The sequence below is a fragment of the Anser cygnoides genome, chromosome 2 (genome assembly GCF_040182565.1).
Source record: "Anser cygnoides isolate HZ-2024a breed goose chromosome 2, Taihu_goose_T2T_genome, whole genome shotgun sequence".
Classification (NCBI taxonomy): Eukaryota; Metazoa; Chordata; class Aves; order Anseriformes; family Anatidae; genus Anser; species Anser cygnoides.
The window spans coordinates 16,257,502-16,279,532 of NC_089874.1; the positions used below are offsets into that span (position 1 = coordinate 16,257,502).

General features: G+C 42.9%; 1 protein-coding gene and 2 long non-coding RNA genes across 4 annotated transcripts in view; 1 reads left to right on the forward strand and 2 right to left on the reverse strand.

Moving 5' to 3' along the window:
* ZEB1 (zinc finger E-box binding homeobox 1) overlaps nucleotides 1-4,444 on the reverse strand; it is a 128,867-nt gene extending 124,423 nt beyond the window's left edge. For both annotated transcript variants that reach the window (XM_066991530.1, XM_066991529.1), the window contains exon 1: nucleotides 4,321-4,444. In XM_066991530.1, coding sequence (XP_066847631.1) covers nucleotides 4,321-4,378 — 58 coding nt within the window. In that variant the 5' untranslated portion in view covers nucleotides 4,379-4,444. The remainder of the gene's footprint in view (nucleotides 1-4,320) is intronic.
* Nucleotides 1-12,473, forward strand: part of LOC136790016 (uncharacterized) — a 301,984-nt gene extending 289,511 nt beyond the window's left edge. The window contains exon 4 of the long non-coding RNA XR_010829089.1: nucleotides 11,068-12,473. This is a non-coding gene — a long non-coding RNA (uncharacterized lncRNA). The remainder of the gene's footprint in view (nucleotides 1-11,067) is intronic.
* LOC136790015 (uncharacterized) lies at nucleotides 1,829-3,963 on the reverse strand. The gene is made up of 3 exons (XR_010829086.1): nucleotides 3,091-3,963; nucleotides 2,775-2,869; nucleotides 1,829-1,874 (listed from the first exon to the last, which is right to left on the reverse strand). It is a non-coding gene; the product is annotated as an uncharacterized lncRNA (long non-coding RNA).
* Nucleotides 12,474-22,031: the final 9,558 nt, after the last annotated feature.

A 22,031-nucleotide genomic window follows, 5' to 3' on the forward strand; every position in this document is an offset into this window, starting at 1 on the left:
ATAAGTCACAGGACACCAAAACCACCTCGCCCGCAGCTGGGAAGGAGACGTAGCTGGCTGCAGGGCTCGTTTCCCCCCGCACTACCAAGGCAGGAGTTCGGTTACAGAGCCAGGGCCCAGGCACGCAGCTCGGTGACGCTGATATTAGCGGGACCCGCTGAAAGGCCCTGAGAAGGCAGCAGAAAGGCTCGGTGGGGAGGAATATCTGGTACAACAGGAAGCTGTCAACAGAACACTGCAGCTGAATTCACAGAGTCAGAGCCCCAGACTTAACTAAAATACCTAATCTGAATGATCTACAATTCGTAAGGCCGTGTCCCGAGTGAAAGTCCCACCTACCTACTGCTCTTCACCTGCTGTTTCAGCAGCATATTTACGATAGTCCTGCAAGCAAGGAAAACAGTTTCAGGCAGGTAACCACCTTAAAAAATCCTGCTTCAGGTAACTAACTGCCTTCAAACACTGCTTCACGACCATTAAAATAACAAGCACTGATTACTGAGAGAAAAATAAAGATTACAACACTTTAAAAAGTATTCCCATCACACTTCAGTAGCTAAAAATTAAAACAGAAGCATTACTGGCTTCTATGAGAAAAGATTTCCTTCTACGAGAAAAGATTCAAACAGCTAATTCAGTTGTCCATGTAGACCTGTTCACTGTGCCTGGAATTTTAACTTGGGCTACATTCCTCAATTCCCAAAATGCAAATTTAAATTAATGCTGGAGTGAAAGCGCGATACCTAGCGAAGAAGAAAGGGAGGGGGGCATGAGAGGAAAGGCAGGACAAGGAATGCTGTATCCCCAGCGCCGCTAACACCTGACATCCTGCCAGTAGTTAACACCTCGCAGCTCACAGAGACACGCCGTACTTCTGGCCGATTCAAAGGCACTTGGGTTCTTCTTACAGGCCGTAGCTTCGTAACGACACTACGTATGAAATGATTATGTAATAAAAATAAAAAGTAAAAGAGGAAAAACTCACGTGTAGAGCAACTGAAATAGCACTCTCACAAGTCAACCTACGTAACCTTTTAGTGACTTACTGTTACCAAGGGGGGGGGAAGCCTGCCTCATACCTTCTCCTCTCCTATCTGACAGCATGCAGAAATTACTATTTCATACACTCTTCTTCATACATATTTTCTATGGTAAAAAGAACTGAAGGTATATTTACAACAGTTTCAGAACATAAATACTAACAGTTGGTAACATCTTTTTCAAGCCAGGGAACTCTAAACATTTTGCTCATTTTACTCGTCTCGGTATTGCTGAAGAACAAGATGTCTTACTTTTAGTTTTGCTTTTTAATAGGAATTAAGATAATCATAACACATACGAGAAATGCTGAGAAAGCAACTGATCTGATCCTGCCAGCCAATTCATAATAGAATAAAAAAAAAACTTTTGCTGAGACTGAATTTATTAAGTTTGCACAGTATTAGCAGAGCGTGACAGTGCAGATGACTGGCAAAATCACGTCCCTCTTTTCTCCTCCCCCTTTCTCTGTCATTTTTTGACAGCAGAAGGGATAAGGTAGATAGGAAGAGAGACTCCCAACCAGCACCGTGTTCCTGCTTTATCAGCCTGGTGCTGTCGTCTTAACACTTCGCTAACTGCTTCGGTGCAGTGGAGGTTTTCGTGTACTGGCCAGAAGTAAGGACAACGATGCAGAATAGTTTTCTTCAGGTATGAGAAGTGCCAGATTTTCTCGTTAGCGAAGGCTCTAATGGTAGCACCAATCGGCTCGTTTGCTGATCTCCTGTAGCGGCCAATAAAGAAGGCAGAAAAGGGACCAGCTCTCCGGTTAAGGAGGTAAGACTGTCTTCCCAGCTCCACTTAATGCATCAGGATGGCAGCCATAAGTTCTGGCTCTCAAACACAGAGACAAAAAAAAAAAAAAAAAAAAAAAAAAAGAAAAAGTTTACAGTACAAGAATAGCTGTGCTAAGCTTATCAACAGATAAACAGAGGGAAAGTTTACAGTACAATAACTTAATGCCACAGCCCAGCATTGTTAACTGGCACGCTGGATACCGAGTGCCATCTCCCTCTAATCTCCCCCTCTGTGTGTACGAGGGAGAAACGAGGCAACTGGAACAGTACAAAACTGATTTAGTGTGCACTACAAACAAGGCAGTTGCTGAAGCATCTCCTGTACGCTGATCTTGGATTAACGGAAGATACTAATCCGTGAGAGCAAAGTGCGTTTAGAGATCTAGAAGAAAAATAAGTCTCACACCTATTTTAAAGGTTAAAGGGTTAACATTTGTCTAGCCATTTTCTTTAGTAAACATTTGCAAGTCAAACAAAAACCCACTGCTGAGAAATCTCTATTATCCAGAATCTATTATCTAACCGATCCTGATGCTTCAGTGCACAATGACTGAAGTTGGTTTTAATTCCTCAAAAAAAAGGAACCAGAAACAGCCTAAAACAAGCCATCTATTTTACACAGCAGAACTACTCGATACAGACTCAAAGGGATTTTATAATAAGAAGGGTGCAACGACGAGGTCCAAAAGTGATGAAGATGAAAGATACCTGGAACGCTACCCTGTCTTACACACCTTTTGTTTTCTGCGAGTGATACATGCCGCAGACAAAACGTTTTGTGCTTAAACAGCCTCAAATCTGTTTTTCTAATATTAAGCACAAAGGAAAAACACTGACAGCAAGCGTGGTAAATAAATCCCTCCCTTGAGAATGAAAGCAGCAGACAGGAGGGGGCTGACATGCATGCAGGAGAAAACTAAACACCATCTTTTTTTCTACCTGCACAAGTTGCCATTTGCTGCAGCGATCAAGAATCTCTTTTTCCCCGTCGACTTCAAAAGCTAGGTTTTCAGAGAATCTCTCTCGCCAGTCATCTGTTGATATGTTTTAAGAGTATGATATTCGTATCACTGGATCTTTAAGAGAAAAATCCATTTTCTTTCCTGTTCAGGTAAACATGTTTACAGCTCCTGCACAGACACTGGGTGGTTCAGACTCACATGTCACACACATGTCGTCAGCAAGAAGAAAAGCCCCTTTTTCTGATCATCAACATTTTAAATAAGGTAAAGAGAAAAGCACTTTCCAAACTTACCTTTCACGGAGCCAAATCCTGAGCTAAATACAAATATTTACACTACAACAAGGAATTAATAACGCCCTCGTGTAAACCAAAATACCCGCTGTGAAACGCGCACGGCGAAATTAAGAAAGCTCTCCTAAGTTCAAAGCAATCAGATCGACTCGTTAGCCCCTGGAAAGGCCACCGTTTGTAAACACTTTATGCCTGAACCGGCCGGGATCGGCGAGCAGAGGCAGGAATCGTGCCTCGGATATATTTCAGAGGCCGTCCACTGCGTATGGAAACGTCTCGGATCGCGGGCGAGAGCCTTCCTATCTGTGACCCCGCACAGGAAATGCCACATAAAACCTAAAATTGCCAAGGAAGGTTACAAAACCTCCTGCTGTACATCGTATTACGAGGAGTCGCTACGAGCGCCCGACTACTTCTCTATTTTTTTTTTTTCCCCCACCCAGAAAATAAGTGCGGAGTGGGTGTACGGAGCGCTCCCCCCCCCGTGTACCTCCAGAAGGCATCTTAAAGTAACACACGTACCCAAAAGAGACAAAAAAAAAAAGAAAATAAAAGAAAAGAAAGAAGAAGCCCGGCAGCCCTTAAGTCTGAAACGTAAATGTAATTCCTTATATAGACCGCAGCACTGGGTCGCACACACGCAGAGAGGGGGGCCCCCGGCCAAACCGTTACCACCCATTATTATACAAACAGGTACCTCCAGAGCCGGGGGGAGAGGAGAGGAGAGGAGAGGGGAAGGGAGGGGAAGGGAAGGGAAGAAACTTCGCCGCCCGCCCGCCCACCCCCGCAGCCCCCCAGCGGGGCGGAGAAGCCGGGGCCAGCCCGGGCGGCGGCAGCAGGCAGGCAGGCGTCCCCCCTTTATTAAAAAAAAAAAAAACTAAAAAATTAAAAAAAAAAAAAAGCGCCCCCCCCTCGCCCCCCCTTCCCTCGCAGCTCCCCCCCGGCGGCGCGGGGCAGGCAGCGCCTAACGGTCCGGGGCAGGCGGCGGCGCGGGGAGGCGCCGCTAGGCGGAGGAGGGAGGCAGGTAGCGGATATAACGGGTCTGGCGGTGCGGGGCCAGCCGGCTCCCGGCGGGGCATTACTTTCTACTTCTCGCACCCCAAAGTCTCCCCCGCCACCTCTCCCCGTTCTCCCCCTTTCCCCCTCCGCTTGTTCTTGCCCGGCCCGGCTCCGCCGTCCCACCCTCCCCCCCCACACCCTCCCCGGCCGCTGCCCCGGCGGCTGACTGACCGTTGTTGCGGCGCGGGTTCGCCTGCTTCCTGCGCTTACACCTGGGGCCATCCGCCATGATCCTCTCGCCTGTGTCTAAATGCTCCAGTCACCTCCTCCCCCGCCCTCCCCCTCCCTCCCCTCCTCCCCTCCCCTCCCCTCCTCTCCTCCCCCCCCCCCCACCCCCCCCCCTCCCCGCCCGGACCTGGTTTACGACACTGGCTGTACTTTTACATCACCTTCCCACACCTAGCGCCGGGCCCCAACCTTGTTGCTAAGGGAGACGGGCGCTTTACGGCAGCGCCTTTAAACGGCGGCGGGGGGAAAGCGGCGGCCGCAGGTAGCGGCGAGCGGCCCCCGGCCCCTCACGGGGGGCTCGCGGTGACGGGGGCGGCACGGAGCCGCCTCACAGCGCCCCGAGCAGCGGGCAGGTGCCCCCCGCCGCCCCCTCAGGTGGCGCCTGGGGGAAGGGGAAGGGGAAGGGGAAGGGGAAGGGGAAGGGGAAGGGGAAGGGGAAGGGGAAGGGGAAGGGGGCAGCGCTGCCGCCTCGCCGGGCCGTCGGAGCTGCTCCTGTGAGAGGAGAAGCGGTCTCACGGTCTCGCTTCTGAGACGTACAAGCGACGGGACCCTTCCCTGACGGATGACACCTTCCTCCGCACTTCATGCGTTAAACTTGAACGGACTAAAACTTATTTAACGTATTAAAGTCGAACGCGTTGCTGTCAGATGCTTGTAATGTTTATTTACTCTTTCCCTTCGTTTCACTTAGCTACGCAATAAGACGATTTTGTACGCTTCCATTTGTTTCCAGGCTTTCTGGTTTATTTATTTATTTTTTCCTCTTCCTGTCCTGGGATGGCTCTGTTGCAGTCACAGTTCTGTGCTACCGGGGGATGCTTTTATCCAAATAAATTGGATTTCAGTGAAAGCAGTCTTGCTAATAGGACACTTTTAATAAGTATGTGATACGCTACTGAGTTTGAGGCCCTTTAGCTATCGTACATTGTGTTTACATGCTCTATGTACACGCACAGTGCTATATCCCCTCATAGCATTTCTCTAGAAATAAAACTCTTCAACACCAGCAGTTTACAGAAGCACCTCACATCTGAAGCTTCCATGGAATTCAGTAAAATCTGAAGTGCCTGGAAGAGAGGAGAACATGGCTGAAGCGGATACAGAGTTCTGTAAAGTTCTGGGGGATTTTTTTCAAAATTCATCTTATAAGTGTACACTAGTCATAGATTTGGGTACTTGCATGGAGACAGTTGTTGCTCTTCTTTACAGGTATCGATGATTCATTTAGTGTCTTTCCAAATTTGGTAAATGTACGTTTAGGGATTTTACATATCTATCTTTAGGCAGTGTGAATTGGCTGTTGACTTCCTCAATTTAATGAGGATCTATCTACCTGAGAGTGCTTAAAGCAGAGTGACAAACCAAACAGTACAAAGTGTTCTCGAGGGCTAATAGGAGTCACGTAGAAGTTTTTGATTTGCCGTTAGCTGGGAGTTCTGAACTCCCAATACGCAGGTGGCTAAGGACCGCAACATGAAAGATAAGATAAAAATGAGATGTCAGGAAAGCTTCCTTGAGAGAGTGAATTGCAAAGTGTAAGGCAGAATCATGGCTTTGTCCCGCTTTAAGAGTTCAACGTCTTGGCTTCTTGAGTTCTTGTGTAGAAGATAGCAGTGCCTGTCAAACTGCTTGCAAACAAAGGCTTAAGTTGTTTTGGGATTCTTGAATGTTTTTTATAATTCTGTGGATAAGTTTCACTGAAATATCACGTACAATTTTTTTATGCTAAGTTTTTCAGTTCCTTAAAACTTCTCATGTTTTACAAGGTAGATGCAAAAACAAAAATAATAACTTAACTGTAAATACATTGGTAGATCTGTAATTGTACTCTGCAAGCACATACAAAATTTCAGGCCCCTCTTTAAGTGACTTTCAGGTAGCTTGCTTCCGTTCAGTCCTGTCACTTTTCACTTCTGTATAGGAATTCTTGCCTCTTCACTTTGAGTGAGTGATGTTTCCCAACAGAATGAGGAGAGGAGCAGTCTCCTGGTGTTATTGCTCCGTTACAGATAGCCGTAGCGCCTGTTTGAGCACAGGTCTCGTGAGGTTTCCAAGCAGCTAGGAGAAGCCAGTGACAACTCCTGCTGCCCAGTAGTTTCTGAAGAGCAGAACTGAAGCTGGCAGGAGTGTTCCTACCTCTTTACTGCTGCAGTCAGAGAAACGAGAAAAGAAAATCAAAGCAATCTTGGCATATGTTATCTTTATATCTTATACCAAGGAGGTCTAGAAACTAAAGAAGCAGAGGATGGTGTTTTGCATCATGTTATCAGTTATCCCAATTCCCTGTTATCCCACTATTATATAGTGGGATATAGTTACCCCACTATTATTATGTAGTGGTATAGTTACCCCACTATTCACCCTGGAAAGCTTTTCATTCACAACTTGCAAACGGGTATGTCAGTGAGGTGTGTGTGTGATATGTTTAATTCCAAGTAACTTTGCACCTCCCATCTTTGTATACAAAGTTCCCTTTATTTACCCTGCTAAAAGATATCACAGTTAAGGATGCAGCTACAGTCAAATACAGCGTTTTGGCCTAATAATTTCTTCTAATACTAGTTGCAAATCCACTCGTTAAAATTCCTGCTGTCTTTGTAGTGTCTTGCAACATACGAGCACATGGTATTCATAATTTAAATTACACGTACTCCCTGCAAGTGAGAATGAAAAATCCTTTTTTTCACTGTGGGGTACAATCTGACATTTCAGTCAATGCATGAATTAATTAATGCACTAGTTTGTAAAATCTAGGCAAAGCAGTATATTTTCTATGTTCTCCTGGATGGGGCAGGCTTGGAAATCTATATTCTTTAAAGGGGGAGTTCTAAGACAGTGGTCATTCCTAAGTTAGTTTGCCTCTAGTGACATAATTTATGGGGGAGTTTAGGCTACCTAAACAGGCATAATGTAATTGAAATGTTAGATAGATAGAGTACCTGCTGTACTTCACCTTTTTTGAAATGTACTTGCATCATCTGAAGACAGGAATTTAAATAGTTCAGTAGTCATGCTGGAGTATGGCTGCTTGAAAACCACAGCATCTTGGAATTTTTTCAGCTGATGATTCTTACAGACTGGTTTTGCCATTTTAAAAATAGCCATGTATGTTGTTATGGTTTATGATCTCTTGAGTATATATTATTGAATAAAAATAATCAGTTTTCTATTGGTATGCTTACTCCTTATTCATGTTTATGAAATGAAATTTCACATCCTATCTTGAGTATTCTAGACATAATGGTGTTCGCTTAGTTGAATCAATTTAGAATTACAGTGGAAAATGACTCAGTGAATAGTTTCTTTTTTCATTTATGGTTTGTGGAGATTTTCTTTCTTTCCTTTTTTTTTTTCTTCTAATTTTTAGCAGTGAAACTTTGTTTTCACTTCCATGTATTTTCTTGGAATTTCAATTCCTAACATTTACGTTTTAATTGATGCTTTTTTTTAATGTTTTTGATCCTCTATAAAAATTGTAGTTGAAAACTTTACTGGAAGAGCAATGACCCAGAAATGTGCAGCTGGAGTGCAGCTATCTGGGGAAGTAATCTTGATAAAAAGTGAATTTTAGAGATATCATCATGCAGTCTTAGCGCCTTTCCAGATGGCCTTGTGATTTCCATTTTTGCTTCCAAATGAACCTAATATATTTTGAAGGTGTACGTTAGGATATTACGCAGTCTCAAAAAAATGGTAAAGGCAGCAGAAATTCGCACATTCATTTAGAGCTTAGTTTGTAGATACTTATAACGAGAAGTTACCCTTCTTTACACTCCTCAGCTTCCATTTTTTCTTGTTTCTGTATTTTACCATGTTTTATTTATTCATTTAAAGCTTGAAGCTGTGATTCCTAATTAATTGTCTTGTCTTGCACACCTTGACAGACTGTACCTGCTTGGCATCCTTTTACTGAAGTCTCTCGTAAAGCATCAGTGTGTGCATAGCTATCTATAGCCATAATGACGTGCATACATGCAAAGAACTTCTCAAAAATCTTCCCTATTAAGAAAGTGTTTGTGAAGATCACAAAGGCCTTCAGAACCATTTTGTTTCTCTTGCTCTCTGTTTGCCCTACTTGTTGCATATAGTTTTTCCCTTGAAAGCAATTAACCTGTGCTGCTTCTTATGTCAGGTTGGTTTCCTATATAAGGTAAATGTATGAAAACATAACCAGGCCCTACAGGTTCGTTTTCCCATGCTAATATTTACTTTAGATGTTATCTCTGTTATAGGGCCTTCACACAAGTCAAATATATTTTAGAAAAGAAACTGGAAAAGGCCATTCCACACTCTTATTCAAAAGGTGGCTCCTTTGTGTGTTCCGAGTGAATTGGAACGCGAATTTGGGTACAAGCGTTAGAGTGCAAACAGTTGTGGTGATTTCCCTGTTTGTTTTCACAGTACCTGGAACTTCAGTTGAGAGTGTCTCCTTCTGTACTTTCTTTTCTACTACTAAATGCAGTAGCAAAATACTGTATCAAAATATTATTTTTGTTTTAAATTTGTGACTGATCAAATTACAGTTGTAGCGCAGTTAGATTACCCAGTTTTATTAGTAGCACATTTTCCATTCATCTTTGTTTATGATGACTCTGCAGAAGTGTCCTTATCCATTATATTATCTAATTAAACACTAATGTGTTGTGGATATTTTTCCATATGGTTCACGTTTGTTTCCTTCTGTAACTTACACTCTGTTTCTGATTTAGCTCTGCTCCACACCCCTCTTGCTGTTTACTGTCTCGCAGTTTTTTGCGATGGCTCATTTGGCTCTCGTTTGGAATTATTTTCTTCGTTATGATATCTGTACAGCTGGCTCACTCAGCTCTTTAAATCCCAACTTAAAATGCATTTCTGAATTATTCTATTTTATAGTCTTCTCATTTATATATATACATTTTTTTTTTATTGTCGGAAAACATTCGAATGTTGGATGCCATTCATTTGTTATGTCTTGTTTGTCACTTTTTTTTTTTTCCCTGCAAAGTGCATAATACTTCTGCTGGAAATGTTTGTCAATACGTAATGGAAAGCTGTTGTTTTGGAACTGTAACAGTTTTGGAGCTTGCAGTGTGTATTCTGCATATACAGAATTAACGTAAAGAAAACAAAAAGGAATATATTAAGTCTACCAAGTCAAACAAATAAATCCAAATAGAAGCCTAATTTTGTTTAAGAACTCTCAACAAATCATTGCTCAATACCATACGGAGAAACACAGTTATATTCTAATACATGTGAGTTGAAGCATTGGTGAACTCAGCATGGTGAGTTTAATTCTTGTATTTGGCAATGTGCGGGTCTGTCTGGTAGATACAAACGTATGGTATTAAAGCGGACCGGAACATAATTGAAAGTCAAATGCATAGATCAAATTCGTTGGCACTATAGAGCTGTGTAAAATTTGGTATAGTTATATCTGAGTTTGGTGTACTGGAGCAGGGAGCAGCATTTCAGTGCACGAATGATCACGTGTTGATAAAGCAGTCATAATTCTCACGTAAGGTTATGCATATCAGGAGTTTTTGGTTGCAAGGAAAAACTAGTTCAAATCCTTCCAAATAATTATATTTTTTTTCCCTCATGAAAATAAAAGCCTAAAAAGATTTTATATGGGATCAAATTGAAAATGTCTTTCTAACCCAAGTATTAAAAGCTTAGATTTGAGCATTTGCTACAAGAAAAGCAGGTGGTCCCGGGGTTTCCAAGAACCCAATGATTTTAAAATTCCCTCTTCTTATTGGGAAGGTTTGAACAGAGGTTTCTGTGGTGGGCAGATATCCCTCTATATCACTGGGCTTTAGATATTCTGAAGAACTCTCATTTTCTCTTATTGGTGTGGTCTAACTGTGTAAGTAAAGGACAGGAACTGTGTCACCTCAAGAGAAGTATTTTGAAATACTCTCTACTTCTCTCACCACTTGGATAATTTTTTCAGCCACTAGGCTGTAAAATAATCTTTCTCTGGTTCAATGACTATTTTATTCTATAGAAAACATAACATTCACTGGTACCCCTGAATTGTTGTCTTTAGGGAGGTGAATTAGCTTGTGGATGATGGTGATTTACATTTCTTTGATGAGAGGATAGAATTGAACCTTGGCTTTTTGTAGCCTGGAGGGACTTAACGACTTCTGGGCTTTCATATTAAAGATTAATTACACCTAACATTTCACAGATGCAAGGTATGTAATGAAGGTCTCAGATTAGTTTCTGCAGAGGAGACAGGGAGGAAAAAGCCTCGCTTGAAGATCTGCAGGGGGTTAGGTAGGGTGGTGAGCTAGGCAGCTGTAGGGATGACCAGAAGCATCTCTTCACATGCATGGGGAGCTTAACTGAAAAATCTTGATTAACTAGGATCATCCAGAAGCTGAAAGGAGACGTACTGAAGAGAGTCCAATGAAGAGCTGCAAAAATGGTGAAGGGACCGGAGCATCTGACATGTGGAAAGGCTGAAGGAGCTGGGACTGCTCAGCCTGGAGAAGAGAGGGCTCTGGGGAGATCTTATCAACATCTGTAAATACCTGAAGGGAGGGTGCAAACAGAAGAAAGCCAGGCTCTTGTCAGTGCACCCAGAGCCAGGACAAGGGCCAATGGGCACAAAGTGGCCCACAGGAGGCTCAGTCTGAACACCAGAAGCCCTTCTGTGCTGTGGGGGTGACGGAGCACTGGCACAGGCTGCCCAGAGAGGCGGCGGAGTCTCCTCGGAGACCTTCAGAAGCCGCCTGGACATGGCCCTGGGCTCCCTGCTCTGGGCGGCCCTGCGTGAGCAGGGGTTGGGCCTGGTGGGCCCAGAGCTCCCTGCCAGCCTCAGCCACTCCGCGGTTCTGTGGCACTGGAGGGCTTTGTTTGCATTTAGATACCTGCAGGATCATGTCATTGACCACTCTCCTGCAAAAACAAAAGCTGTCTGGAGTAATAAAAATGATTTTGTAATGTCTTTTAGGTAATTTTATTTCTATTTAAAAGATTCACCACCCACTTCAGTAGCTGTTGGTAGGCATTCACTGAAGCAGGTGATCTCTTGCAGGTGATGACTAATTCATGTGTAATAACGGTAGTAGGTGATCCTGCGTGGGACTTACCCACCTTTAGCTGGGATGTCAGACTCGGTGTAGTCACTCCAGACTGCCTTGGCAGTTGGTGGGCATCTAGGCAGTACAGCCTGAGGCGCCTGAGGCTGTGAACCTACCTCATAGGCATCTGCACGTCTCTTACTCTTGACGTCAGACCAGTCAGTGTGATGGGTTTTCCTGTCATGAGGTTGCTGAGGTTTATGGAGATGACTTCATCTCTCTGTTGAATGAAATTATCTCCAACTTCTACTCCTGATTTTGTAGGGTGAAAAGTCCTACAGTTTGTTGCCTTGCATGCAGCTGTTGTCATTTTTGCTGAGTGTCTTTAGTCGCTGTTCCCTGATAAGGCCATGTATCTGTGGATTTTCACATCAAGTACCATGTATCACACAACACCAAAGGCAACAAAAGCATTTGTTATGCCATCGGAAAAAATAAAAAGTATCTGTAGTCCATCCAAATGTTTGTAAAACGTTATGGCATTCCTAGCACAGAGAGGTTAACTGTGCAAAGCTTCCCCTGCAAAGCTGTATAATTAAAATTTTAATGTGTGTTCCTACAGCCAGGTGAGCTTGTATTTTGGATTCATTGTAGCATCTTGAAGAAGAGGCCAGAAGAAATTTGCTTAATTGATAATAATGGTACTTCGGTGCCATGCCATTTATTCTAAATAATGACAAGAATTTCATAGATTAATTGCTAATTTTAGGAGTAAGATTAATTGGCAAAGTAAAAAAGCTCTTCACTACAATAGCACTCTTCAGTGTGAATGCAGGGCTACTGCACTTTCTTGCTTGCTTAACCTTAGACTGTTTTATCTTTACTTGATGATTGCTTTGTGAAGACTACTCTGCTCCTAAATAGTATTTATAGGTTCTTTGACATTTTTAATCTTAACATTGTTGCTTGCTTAAATGTTAATTCCAGAAGGTCTGAAAATTATGTTTGCAACTACAGTTGATTTCTCCGGTGGAAAAACAACTTAGGCACAACTATTTTTCAGAGTCTGTTTCGAGACATTTCAACTACAATGTAGTCTTAATCTGAGTCAGACTGAATTGGTCACATTTTCTCTTTAATGGTGATGCACTACATTAGTTTTACAGCCTCTGAAAATGCATTTTAAGGACATATGCATTGCTTTGGTCTCCATTCTCCTCCAGCTGATGTGTACTGATATGAATCCTAAACAAGCAATTTTGGTGCTGTTTCCCCAGTCACTTTCCTGCGGTGTCATGATGGATTACCCATTCTGTTGACTTGGGCAAGGCTAGAGAATAAAAAGCAAACAGACAGACCTGTCCATTGCCGCGACTCTCTAGAGTTAAATGCCAAATTCAGCAAACAGGCTGTTCTTCACCCACAGAAGAAAATACTGGACGGAGTATCCAGCCAGCCAGGGATCACCAAATGTGCCAGAGCAAAACCCATAGCTAAACTGAAATTGAAACGTTTTATGTAAGTTCAGTTGTGCCTTCTTTTTCTTGCTGCTCACTGCTGTTTCTCATGTCCTACCACACAAGAGCTTAGAGTGCCTTTCCTTCACTAGCTTTTCTCACATGTCAGAGTATTAAAATATGCAAAGCAATTTCATATAACCTTTGTAGCGTATATTTGTTATTCCATAGCATATACTTGTATACACGCACACATGCATAAAGCTATTTTTAAAGATTAGGAAGGTCACAAAGCTATGGCCTAGATTCATGATCCCTTGGTTATACCTGCATCTGCCTGCCCCATCCCTCCCGGGGAGATTACTGCCATTGCCACCGAGGCTGCCGTTCAAATCCCAGTGTATTAGCAAACTGAAAACAGCAGTAGTTCAAATTAAAAGTACTGTGCAGCACCCGCAACTGCAGACTCAGTCTTCATCCTGTTTCTTTGAAGTGGCTGAAGAGGTTACTGCTTCCAGTTGTATGGCCAATGCTGTTTGCATAGCTACAGCTATGTCCAGCACGGATGGCAACATTACAGAACGGGAATATTGACGATTCCCTTTTCAGTCAGAGTTTTAGCTTTTATCCCATATCACGTTAATTGTGTTACCCCATCTCCTTCAGTGCCTTGAGAAGATGTGTGCTCGGTGATTTATTCATTTTTCTTTCCTCCTTTTTCTAAATAGTTCCCAACTCCAAACCCTGCAGCTTGTGCAAACCTCCACTGTGAAGATAATCTTGGAATTTTCATGGAAGGCAGTCTCGGCAGGTATTTAAGTTTGATTTTAGGTTATTTGACATACAGTATATAGAATGCCATACATCATGTCCCACAACTTTTAGTCCCTCAGAGTTGTTTTCCCAAATGCTTTAAGAGACTAACCAAGATCGTGACATGGAAAATTCCTTAACCAAGAAGAGTTTTTGAGGATGCATTTGGACTTCTTCGCTCCGTCAGCATCTACTCTAATGGTAATCACCAGCTAGGGGTATAAATCTGCTCCTCTGTGGGGGAGTGATGTGGGGGGATAGGTAACAGAAAAGCTCCAAATCCTTTTTATTCCACTTCCCTTCTGTGAGGAGATTCATATTTCTTTAAACCTTTTGCTCTTCTCCATCAGGATCTCAGCACATTCATCAGAAACCTCTCTCTTTCTCAATTAAAAGAAAGCTGAAGACACTTAATTTCCCTTTTGCAGTCCTACTCGCATCTAAATCTGCATTTGACATTTCATGCTACGCCCAGTTCCAGCAGATGTAGGCTCTGTATCCTTACAATTAGGTACTGTGTTAAGTGAAGTCTAATTTTAGGAGATGCCTCCTTAAGCCATATGGCTTTCCCTGATTTTTCTGAGATAGTTTATAAAAGGTAAATGTGCTGTTTCATTACAGAGATCCGTCATTCCCCAGAAGTCACGAGAAGGGTCATTCTCCTTTGAGAGGGTCCAGTGCTCCTTGGACTGCAATGTATGGCCGGACTATGGAGAGCACTTGCTACCTCCTGACCATAGATGTGACCTCAAAAAGAAAACATGGGATTAATTAGTATCAGGCCATTGATCTGAAGCCTGAGGATGTGTTTCATGATGATACGCTGCAGTCATCTTTGTGCCTTTCCTGTTAGAAGATGCCATATGATTTTGGATACAGCAATCTCCCTTTTTTGACTATTCATTTCAGTGCAAGAGACATCTCTTCTGTTATCTGGCCATCTGGGATCCTTTTATAAGAAAAACATCATTCCAGTATTAGAAGGAATATTTCAACTTGCCAGCTTTAATCAGGGCATACTGCAGCAAGATGCAAAGCAGTATCAGCTGAAAGCTAAACTCCCGTGTTAGATGCTGTGAGTATAACCTTCCTGTCTGAACAGAATCAAGGAGTTTGGGAAATCACTGCCTTAATGGTATGCACAAAATAATAAGGAGCCGTGATGTAATAATAACATAAATATAATAATAATAACCCACAAATGTTAAGATATATATTAAAATATCTTAATATCTTCAGGGTTAAGGTGTATGTGGAAGAGTGTCAGGCTTGCCTCTGTGCCTCTCCCGTTAGGGATTAGATCGCATTCCAGCAGGCTAAAGGTAATCTCCCTGTTATCATTTTCCATTATGAAATTTTCAGTGCAGCTCTGCCGAGCTCTAGCCGTGTGTTTACTAAACAGAGGCCGTCTGACGGGCTGTCAGCCGCTCCGCTGGCGAGCTGCACACCGTCAGTGCTCCTCACCTGGCAGTGGGCTCAGCGAACTGGGCCCCGAGTGGGAATCCACAGAGGGCATTAAAGAAAAGGCAGGGGAGGCTGCTCCCTGAAAGCTGTGCTTTTCGAAATGGACGCAGGGAGGGTTTTGGCTGGAGCCTCACCTCATTGTGCTGAGTCAAGTCAGCATTAAGTGAATACAAATTCTCCCTTGGGAGTCCTAGCTACGGCTGAGGATCTGAGGAAGTTATAGAGGGAAGCAAGAGGGCTGGAGTGCTTTCAGAGTCTCTTTCTTTGAATATCCATGAAAAATAAAAGGAGAGACTCGTGACCCACAGTACCTGAAAACTGCTCTTGCACCCCTAACCAACTTCCCCACTGATTTCATCTGAAGGATTCCTTTTGGAGAAGGAATTTGGGGTGACCTCTTAGTCACTATCAAGTCCCTGCAGAGCTGTCTGTAGCCAGCATCGGTGCTGTGTCTCCTGTGCACCCAGTCACCGGTGAGTAGCCTCCATTTCTCCCTGCTTGATGTACGTGGCATCTGGCTTTTTTTCAGTGCATTTCGCATTTCGTGATATTTTGTGTCATTATCAAAGTGTTTCAGTGCAACCTGTTGAGAGTAATCTGCCTGCAGTTGTCCTTCAGTCATCTCAGGGCAGTAAAAAGCAAAAAGCAGTTCCCCTCCTCTCTTGGAGTGACACAGCTGAAATAAATCCATCACCCCAAACTGAACCCTAGGCGATGTTGCGAGGAGTCAGCCTTGCAGATGGAAGGAGGGGTGGGTGGAAGTCTGTGTCACGGGCACAGCCTGCAAGGCTGCTCACAAAAAGGCGGAGACAAGCAACCAAAAGCCAACAAGTAGAGAAGAAAAAATGTGCTTTGGGGAGAAAGTCCAGCAATTGAGCTTTGTTGGCAAGGTGCTGGCTAAAACCAGGCTTCGAATGGCAAGCACTGAAGCTGCCTTCTAGTGTTTAATCCCTGCTAACACTGACAACGTGGGAGCCTCCGTGACACCTCTCTGTTATCCACTTCCAAGCAGGTCGGGGAAATGACCCATTATCCTGCTGTTGAGCAGAACAAAGCAGCGAGATCAGGTTGAAAGACCTCCCAAAGCATCAGGCATAGGTAAGGATGCTCCTCAATTAGGAGGAGCCTTGAGGCAAGACAGTGGTCTGTGCCTGGGAGGAAAAGGTTAGTCTTTAAGTCAGGGTTAGTGGCTTCAGTACTCTCGCTTGGTTTGCTTTGCTTTGCTAAAGCACCGTTATCTACCTAAGTGGCTTAGGGTGAAGTGTGAGAATAGTGAAGCACAGGTAAAGAACAAGAGAACTGCAAACTATTTTAACTCCATCATCCCCATAAGTTTTGGGTAAGATTTTTTGATACACGGTTTTACAAAAATATAACTAAATAAATTACAAAGCTACCAGTAGTGCGACATCAGTGAGACTGCCCAGAAATTCTCCGAAAACGAGCAGTGTCCTGAATCTGTTGAAGCGAAGCTCCAATAGATCACGGTCATCATTTTCTGTCACAAGCTGGCTTGCTTTCTGCCATTTTTTACACTTCATTTTTTGCCCATCCACTTCAGTTATAACTAATCTCCCCTGGGTGGTGATTCCAGCATTGCTGCAGAAACCGTCACAGTGCACATGCCGTAATAAAAATACGACACAACAGGTTATATTTAACAAGGAAAAGAGGAATAGAAAGTGGTACATCTGCACAATGAATATAATAGAGCATTGACTTGGTATTTCCTGACTTCAGCAGTCCCTCCAAAATAATAATGCATTAATAGAATTACACTTAGCTTTCTGCTTTTAAAAGGAAAATATTTGAAAGCAAAAGCCTTTTCATCTTCCAAGTTCTTCTGGCTCCGCGTGTGAGATAGTGGAAATAACACAGGGCTGTGTAACCACAGCAAACAAGTGGGGTGGGAATTCTGTAGCTGCTCGGCTGGCCCAAAGCAGAGCGGCAGTGAAGGAGCAGCCTGGATTTTGGATTTAAGATGTGGATTTTTTTTTCCCCCCCTAAACTCCATTCATTTCTATGGATGAAAATAAACGTACTCTGTTGTAGGCAGAACTGGTGGTGACCTATAATTAAGGATGTCTGACATTTCCATTATAAGAGGCAGCTTTTACTTGGCTATAATTTCAGCTGGTGGTTGTTTTAAATTTTAACTGTTTAGGCAGAATTTTCCTTTTCTAGATATCTCTTGAAATCTGAGGTTTTTTTGGATGCAGTAGAAAAAGTGAGAAGTTGGGGAATTTTTTCATCAATGTCTATAAAGCAACTAAGCAAAAAGACAACTTTTTGCCCATATAGAGAGGCTCAGAACTCCTTGCTTAAAATTTGGCAAAGAAGCCACACACCCATTGGCACGGTTTTTCTTCTTTCTGTGGAAAATCTCAGCTGATACGTTGGCAGTAAAAAAATTGTTCAATTTAAGTACATGGATGCGTAAAAAAAAGCCACCTACTCTGAGCATGCTCCAAAGCAGGGACAGAATTAGCCTGAGGAACATTTGATTGATCCGCCAGCAAAAATGCTGAAAGGCAGCAGAAATATGTGCATATTTAACCTCCCAGCAATTTTAACTTTAGTGGGGCTTAGCTGGTGGAATGTGTAAAGTTATTTTGCTTCCCTGTTTTACGAGTAAAATTCCCTAATATAGACAAGATTTCGGAGGTGTAGACTTCTCTCTCTTATAAATGAACCTGGTCTTTAACATCACTGTAAAAACAAAAATCTGACCTTCTGACTCACCGACTTCTTCCTAGGTGCTTTTCTAGAAGGCATTACCCAATGCTCTTTGGGTACTGGCATTTTTAACCATGTCAATAAAAATATCTGTGATGTGTAAAGATGATGGTATTTTTGGATCTCGGTCAGTGGAGATCAATCATTACCTGCATATGGCTCTATGTCTTAGCTGCATTCTTCACCAACTCTGCTTTTAATACCTAGCCTGTCGCTACCAGACAGGGCTGTTGCTGATGTGCTGCAGCCAGAGGCTCTGGCTCTGGGGCTTCCTCACAGCTCTACCACACTAAAAATCCCCTCTGCTCTTACTCGTGCACATACCCTCCTTCCAAGAGGCTTTTTCTGTCATCGATAAAATCTTCCGATTAAAAAAAAAAAAAAAAGTGTAGATCCTATGTTGCTGCTGTTTAAATAATAGCCTTATTATTTTTTACAGGAAAAGTGGCAACCTTTTCTTTTCACAGTAGGAGAGCAAATGTGGTGCTTTCCCTTTGCAGGATGCTCTGTGTGCCAGTCACTCAAAGCATGGGCTTTTGACACTTCACTGTTCTCCTGTGGAAGTGTTTAGAGATAAGTTCACAAACCAACAGGTTTTAAATAGACGAACTGCTTCTGGTTTGGAAATGGCTCCTAGATCTGAGCGTACTGTATGCTAATACCAAAGGCTCTGATGGACAGCCTAACGAAATCACTGTAAATACAGCCCGAGACTGTAAAAATCATTGTAAATACAGCCTGAGACCCAAAATCATTGTAAATACAGCCCATGGTGGGTGCGGGGTCAGGCCCTGGAGGTATCTGTCATCTTCCCTTGAACTGCAGGCTCAGATCAAGCCCGAGCAGCTTTTCCTGCGCTGAGCTTTGGTGTGGGATCAGGGTGAGCACATGTCCTTGTGGCCTCTTTGGACCTAGAGAGCGTGGTGGGAGCATGTTATGCCACTTGGCTGTGATTGCTGCAAGCTGTGAGCATGGCCAGGGATGCCACAGAACTTCAAAACCTTTTTGAAGCCTACGTTAAAGTTGATGACAGTGCATATTCAGCTGATCTGCAATATGCTGATATCATCCCTCCTATATAAGATATAGACAAATAAAAAATGTGAACTAGGACTTTTTTGATGCGCAAGGCTTAACACATTTCTGCAAATTTTTGTTTGTTTGCACACTGAACATATAATACTGATCTTCAGTAATTAAAAATCACAGAGGCTATGGTGCTTATAAATTCTAGAAGCTAAATGAAGGTTTTTGTCTACCACTCCTGTGTTATCTACCTACTGCATGTCCTATTATTTGGGTTAACAGGAAAAAAATGTGCTGGCATTATTTCTTCCATCTGTTCCACAACCTCTGATATTGAGCTTCTAAAAAGCTCAAAGCAGACTAAACAGGTCATAGTCAAAACAGTAAGGTTGCTTTTCATGCACTCTTAAAATCAGATGTTTTAATGATATCTTGTAGCTTGTTTTCTAATTAGAAAACAGGTTCACAATGTGGTATCTATCTTCTTCCATTTGAATCAATAAACAGAGAAGTCATGAGAAAGGGACCTCTTCCCTTCAGGGAGTCTTTTCTTGTTAATGTTGACTCAGGTTGTTAGTGCTTATTCTTGTCTCCTTTCCTCTTCTGCCTACTTCCCAGTCTTTTCTCTTTCAGTTCCCCCTCGTTTCCCAAATACGCTGCCTTACACGTAGTGAGTATGCATTTGTCCTGCATATTTACCTGCTGTGTCGTGAGGGCATGGTATTTTTCAGTCCGCACTGGGTAACGAAGCTTTTTAACCAGGCTGAATGATTGTTTTTAAGCCTACAAAGATTTTGAGCATGAGTTTCACTGAAAGAGAAAGAAGAGAAACACTTCAGTTACAAATGATGCACGCTGCACTGTTAAGTAACTTGTAAGATCTTGTGTTAGGCATGATCAGGAGGGATTGCCTCCCACCTGAAAATCGCAGTGTTGTCTGAGAAATCTGTACTTTATGTGCTTGTAACTTGATGAAATTGAGATAAGTTACTAACTAGTCACACTTCTCTGGTTTGCTCTCAGCCTTGGGCAGCATAGGCAGTTTTTATAACTTCTCTTTTATGGTTAGTTGAGTCTGATTCCTGCAAGGACTTAACATGTATATTTAACTTTATTTTGGTTAACTGTCCGTGTAAAGACTTTTAGATTTGGCACCCTGATTAGTTTCTTCCTTGCTGAAAAGACCACTGTAAATTTCAATAGGGAAACAGAAAAGTCCCGTATGATTTTTTAAGGAAGCTTTTAAAAGAATAATTTGAGGATGTACTATTTAAAGTGAATTGCATCAGATACTGGGTTATTTTGAAATTAAAAATGTCCAAATAACCATGTCCTGCTTTTCGTGTCTTTGAGCTTGCCATTGCATGCTAAAAAATTCAGAAAATATTTGGAAAGGAGCGAATCATCAGAAATTCAAGTGTAGCCAAAGGCTGTGGGGTCCGAGGGCTATAATTCCTACTCATGCGGGATATATTGGGTCCTTACAGAATCTAGACACGTCTTGCTTATACTCTCTATTGCTCCTATGTGCCAGCTCTGAAAGGCTTCTACTGTGATCTAGAAATAAATAACGGTTAGTTAAAACAAATACCATAAAAGGACATTTTCAAAATGTAGAGACATTGCCTATCTTCAAATCCCCTCACTGCACCTACATTAAAATAATGATCGTGACCCAAATACGGACAGTTTGAACTGTCCTTTTCAAGGCCAAATGTGGTCTGTTACGTAATACAGTTCTAGGGTGATTGCTGGAGCTTGGAGTAAAAGAAAAATGAACATATAGCAGATATTGTTCCAAAGAGCAAATGTCATAAACAATGTTATAAAACTCAAAGCCGTGAGCAAAAATTTCTAGCAAACCGAACTTCTACCAAGCCTCGCCTGCATACAAACCGAAATCTCCAGCAAGGTACAATCCAGACACGGGCCCCAGAGATTACAATAAAAGGAGAGCCCAAATACACATCCATACATCAGCACACTTTACACAGATACAAAAGCACTGTAACTCCTAAAAGCTTGTTCCTCCAGGCACAACACATTTCGAAGTTAAATGCACCACAGTAGAAATTTTCTCCATATGCTTTTCAAAACGCTATTAAATAGAAACCATCCAAGCAAGTAGTTGTTGATACGTATGTGCAACAGGCTTCCCAGAAATTCTTTGTAAATAGGACATCAATGTTTTCCACTGTGCGCAGGGAGGAAATCTGCTGAGTTCAAGTGCTGTAATCAAATCCACATTGCAAAGTCACAAATAAAGAAACAAAGGACAATCCCTGTCCATTTTTTCGTTGTGGATGCATTAATCAGACTCCATTTTCTTCTCTGCTTCGGATCCCCCTGTCCCCGCGCCTACCTGCCCCGTGCCTCCCTCGGGTACGTCTCTGCCCCCGCCTCGGTGGCAGCCAGCACTGGGGACAGCACGCTCCCTGCTTGCAGCGCTTCATGACTGGGATTCCAAGCCGAAGGGTTTAGGAGATCAGCGTCTATACAGAGCAGTGGGGAGGCACATACACTAGGAGGAAGATTTGGAGCATCTCCATTAAGTGTCTAAAAATGTATATGCAGCATACCACTATAGTCACCAAGCTCAGCAGACTCAGGGCATATTTCTTCTCTTCCAAATCCGTTTTCTCCACGATTAAAATTTTCTTCCTTTTCAGGCATTCTGTAGCAAGAGCAAAAATAGGAACCCAATTACATCTGGCCTCTTTGCAGGGAGGTGAGAGCGGGTGAGGACACAGGGTGCTCTGCCGTGGTTCTGCCTGGGGCACAACCTGTGCAGGAACTCGCAGTCCCCAACGAGAAACGTGACCTTTAGCAACTCGTTTGTTCTTGGAGGCGATGGGAGAGCAACAGAAATCTGCAAGAGCAGCAGAGAAGGCTGAATCTGAGCTTCCTCTGCTCCCTAATGGGCTAAGGCTCGGGGTGCTTGTATTTTATGAGCCCTTTGCCTCCACCTCTTACGCTCATTATGCAAGAGAGGGTAAATAGTCTTTCCCAGGGTTACTTAAGTAAAGCCTGCTTCAACCCACTTAAAGAGGGACACGGCAGTAAATGGGGAGCATTTGTAGGCTGACAAAGTACCCCCATGGCTTCAGACACATTGTAAGACTGGAAGATAGGTAGAAGAGGT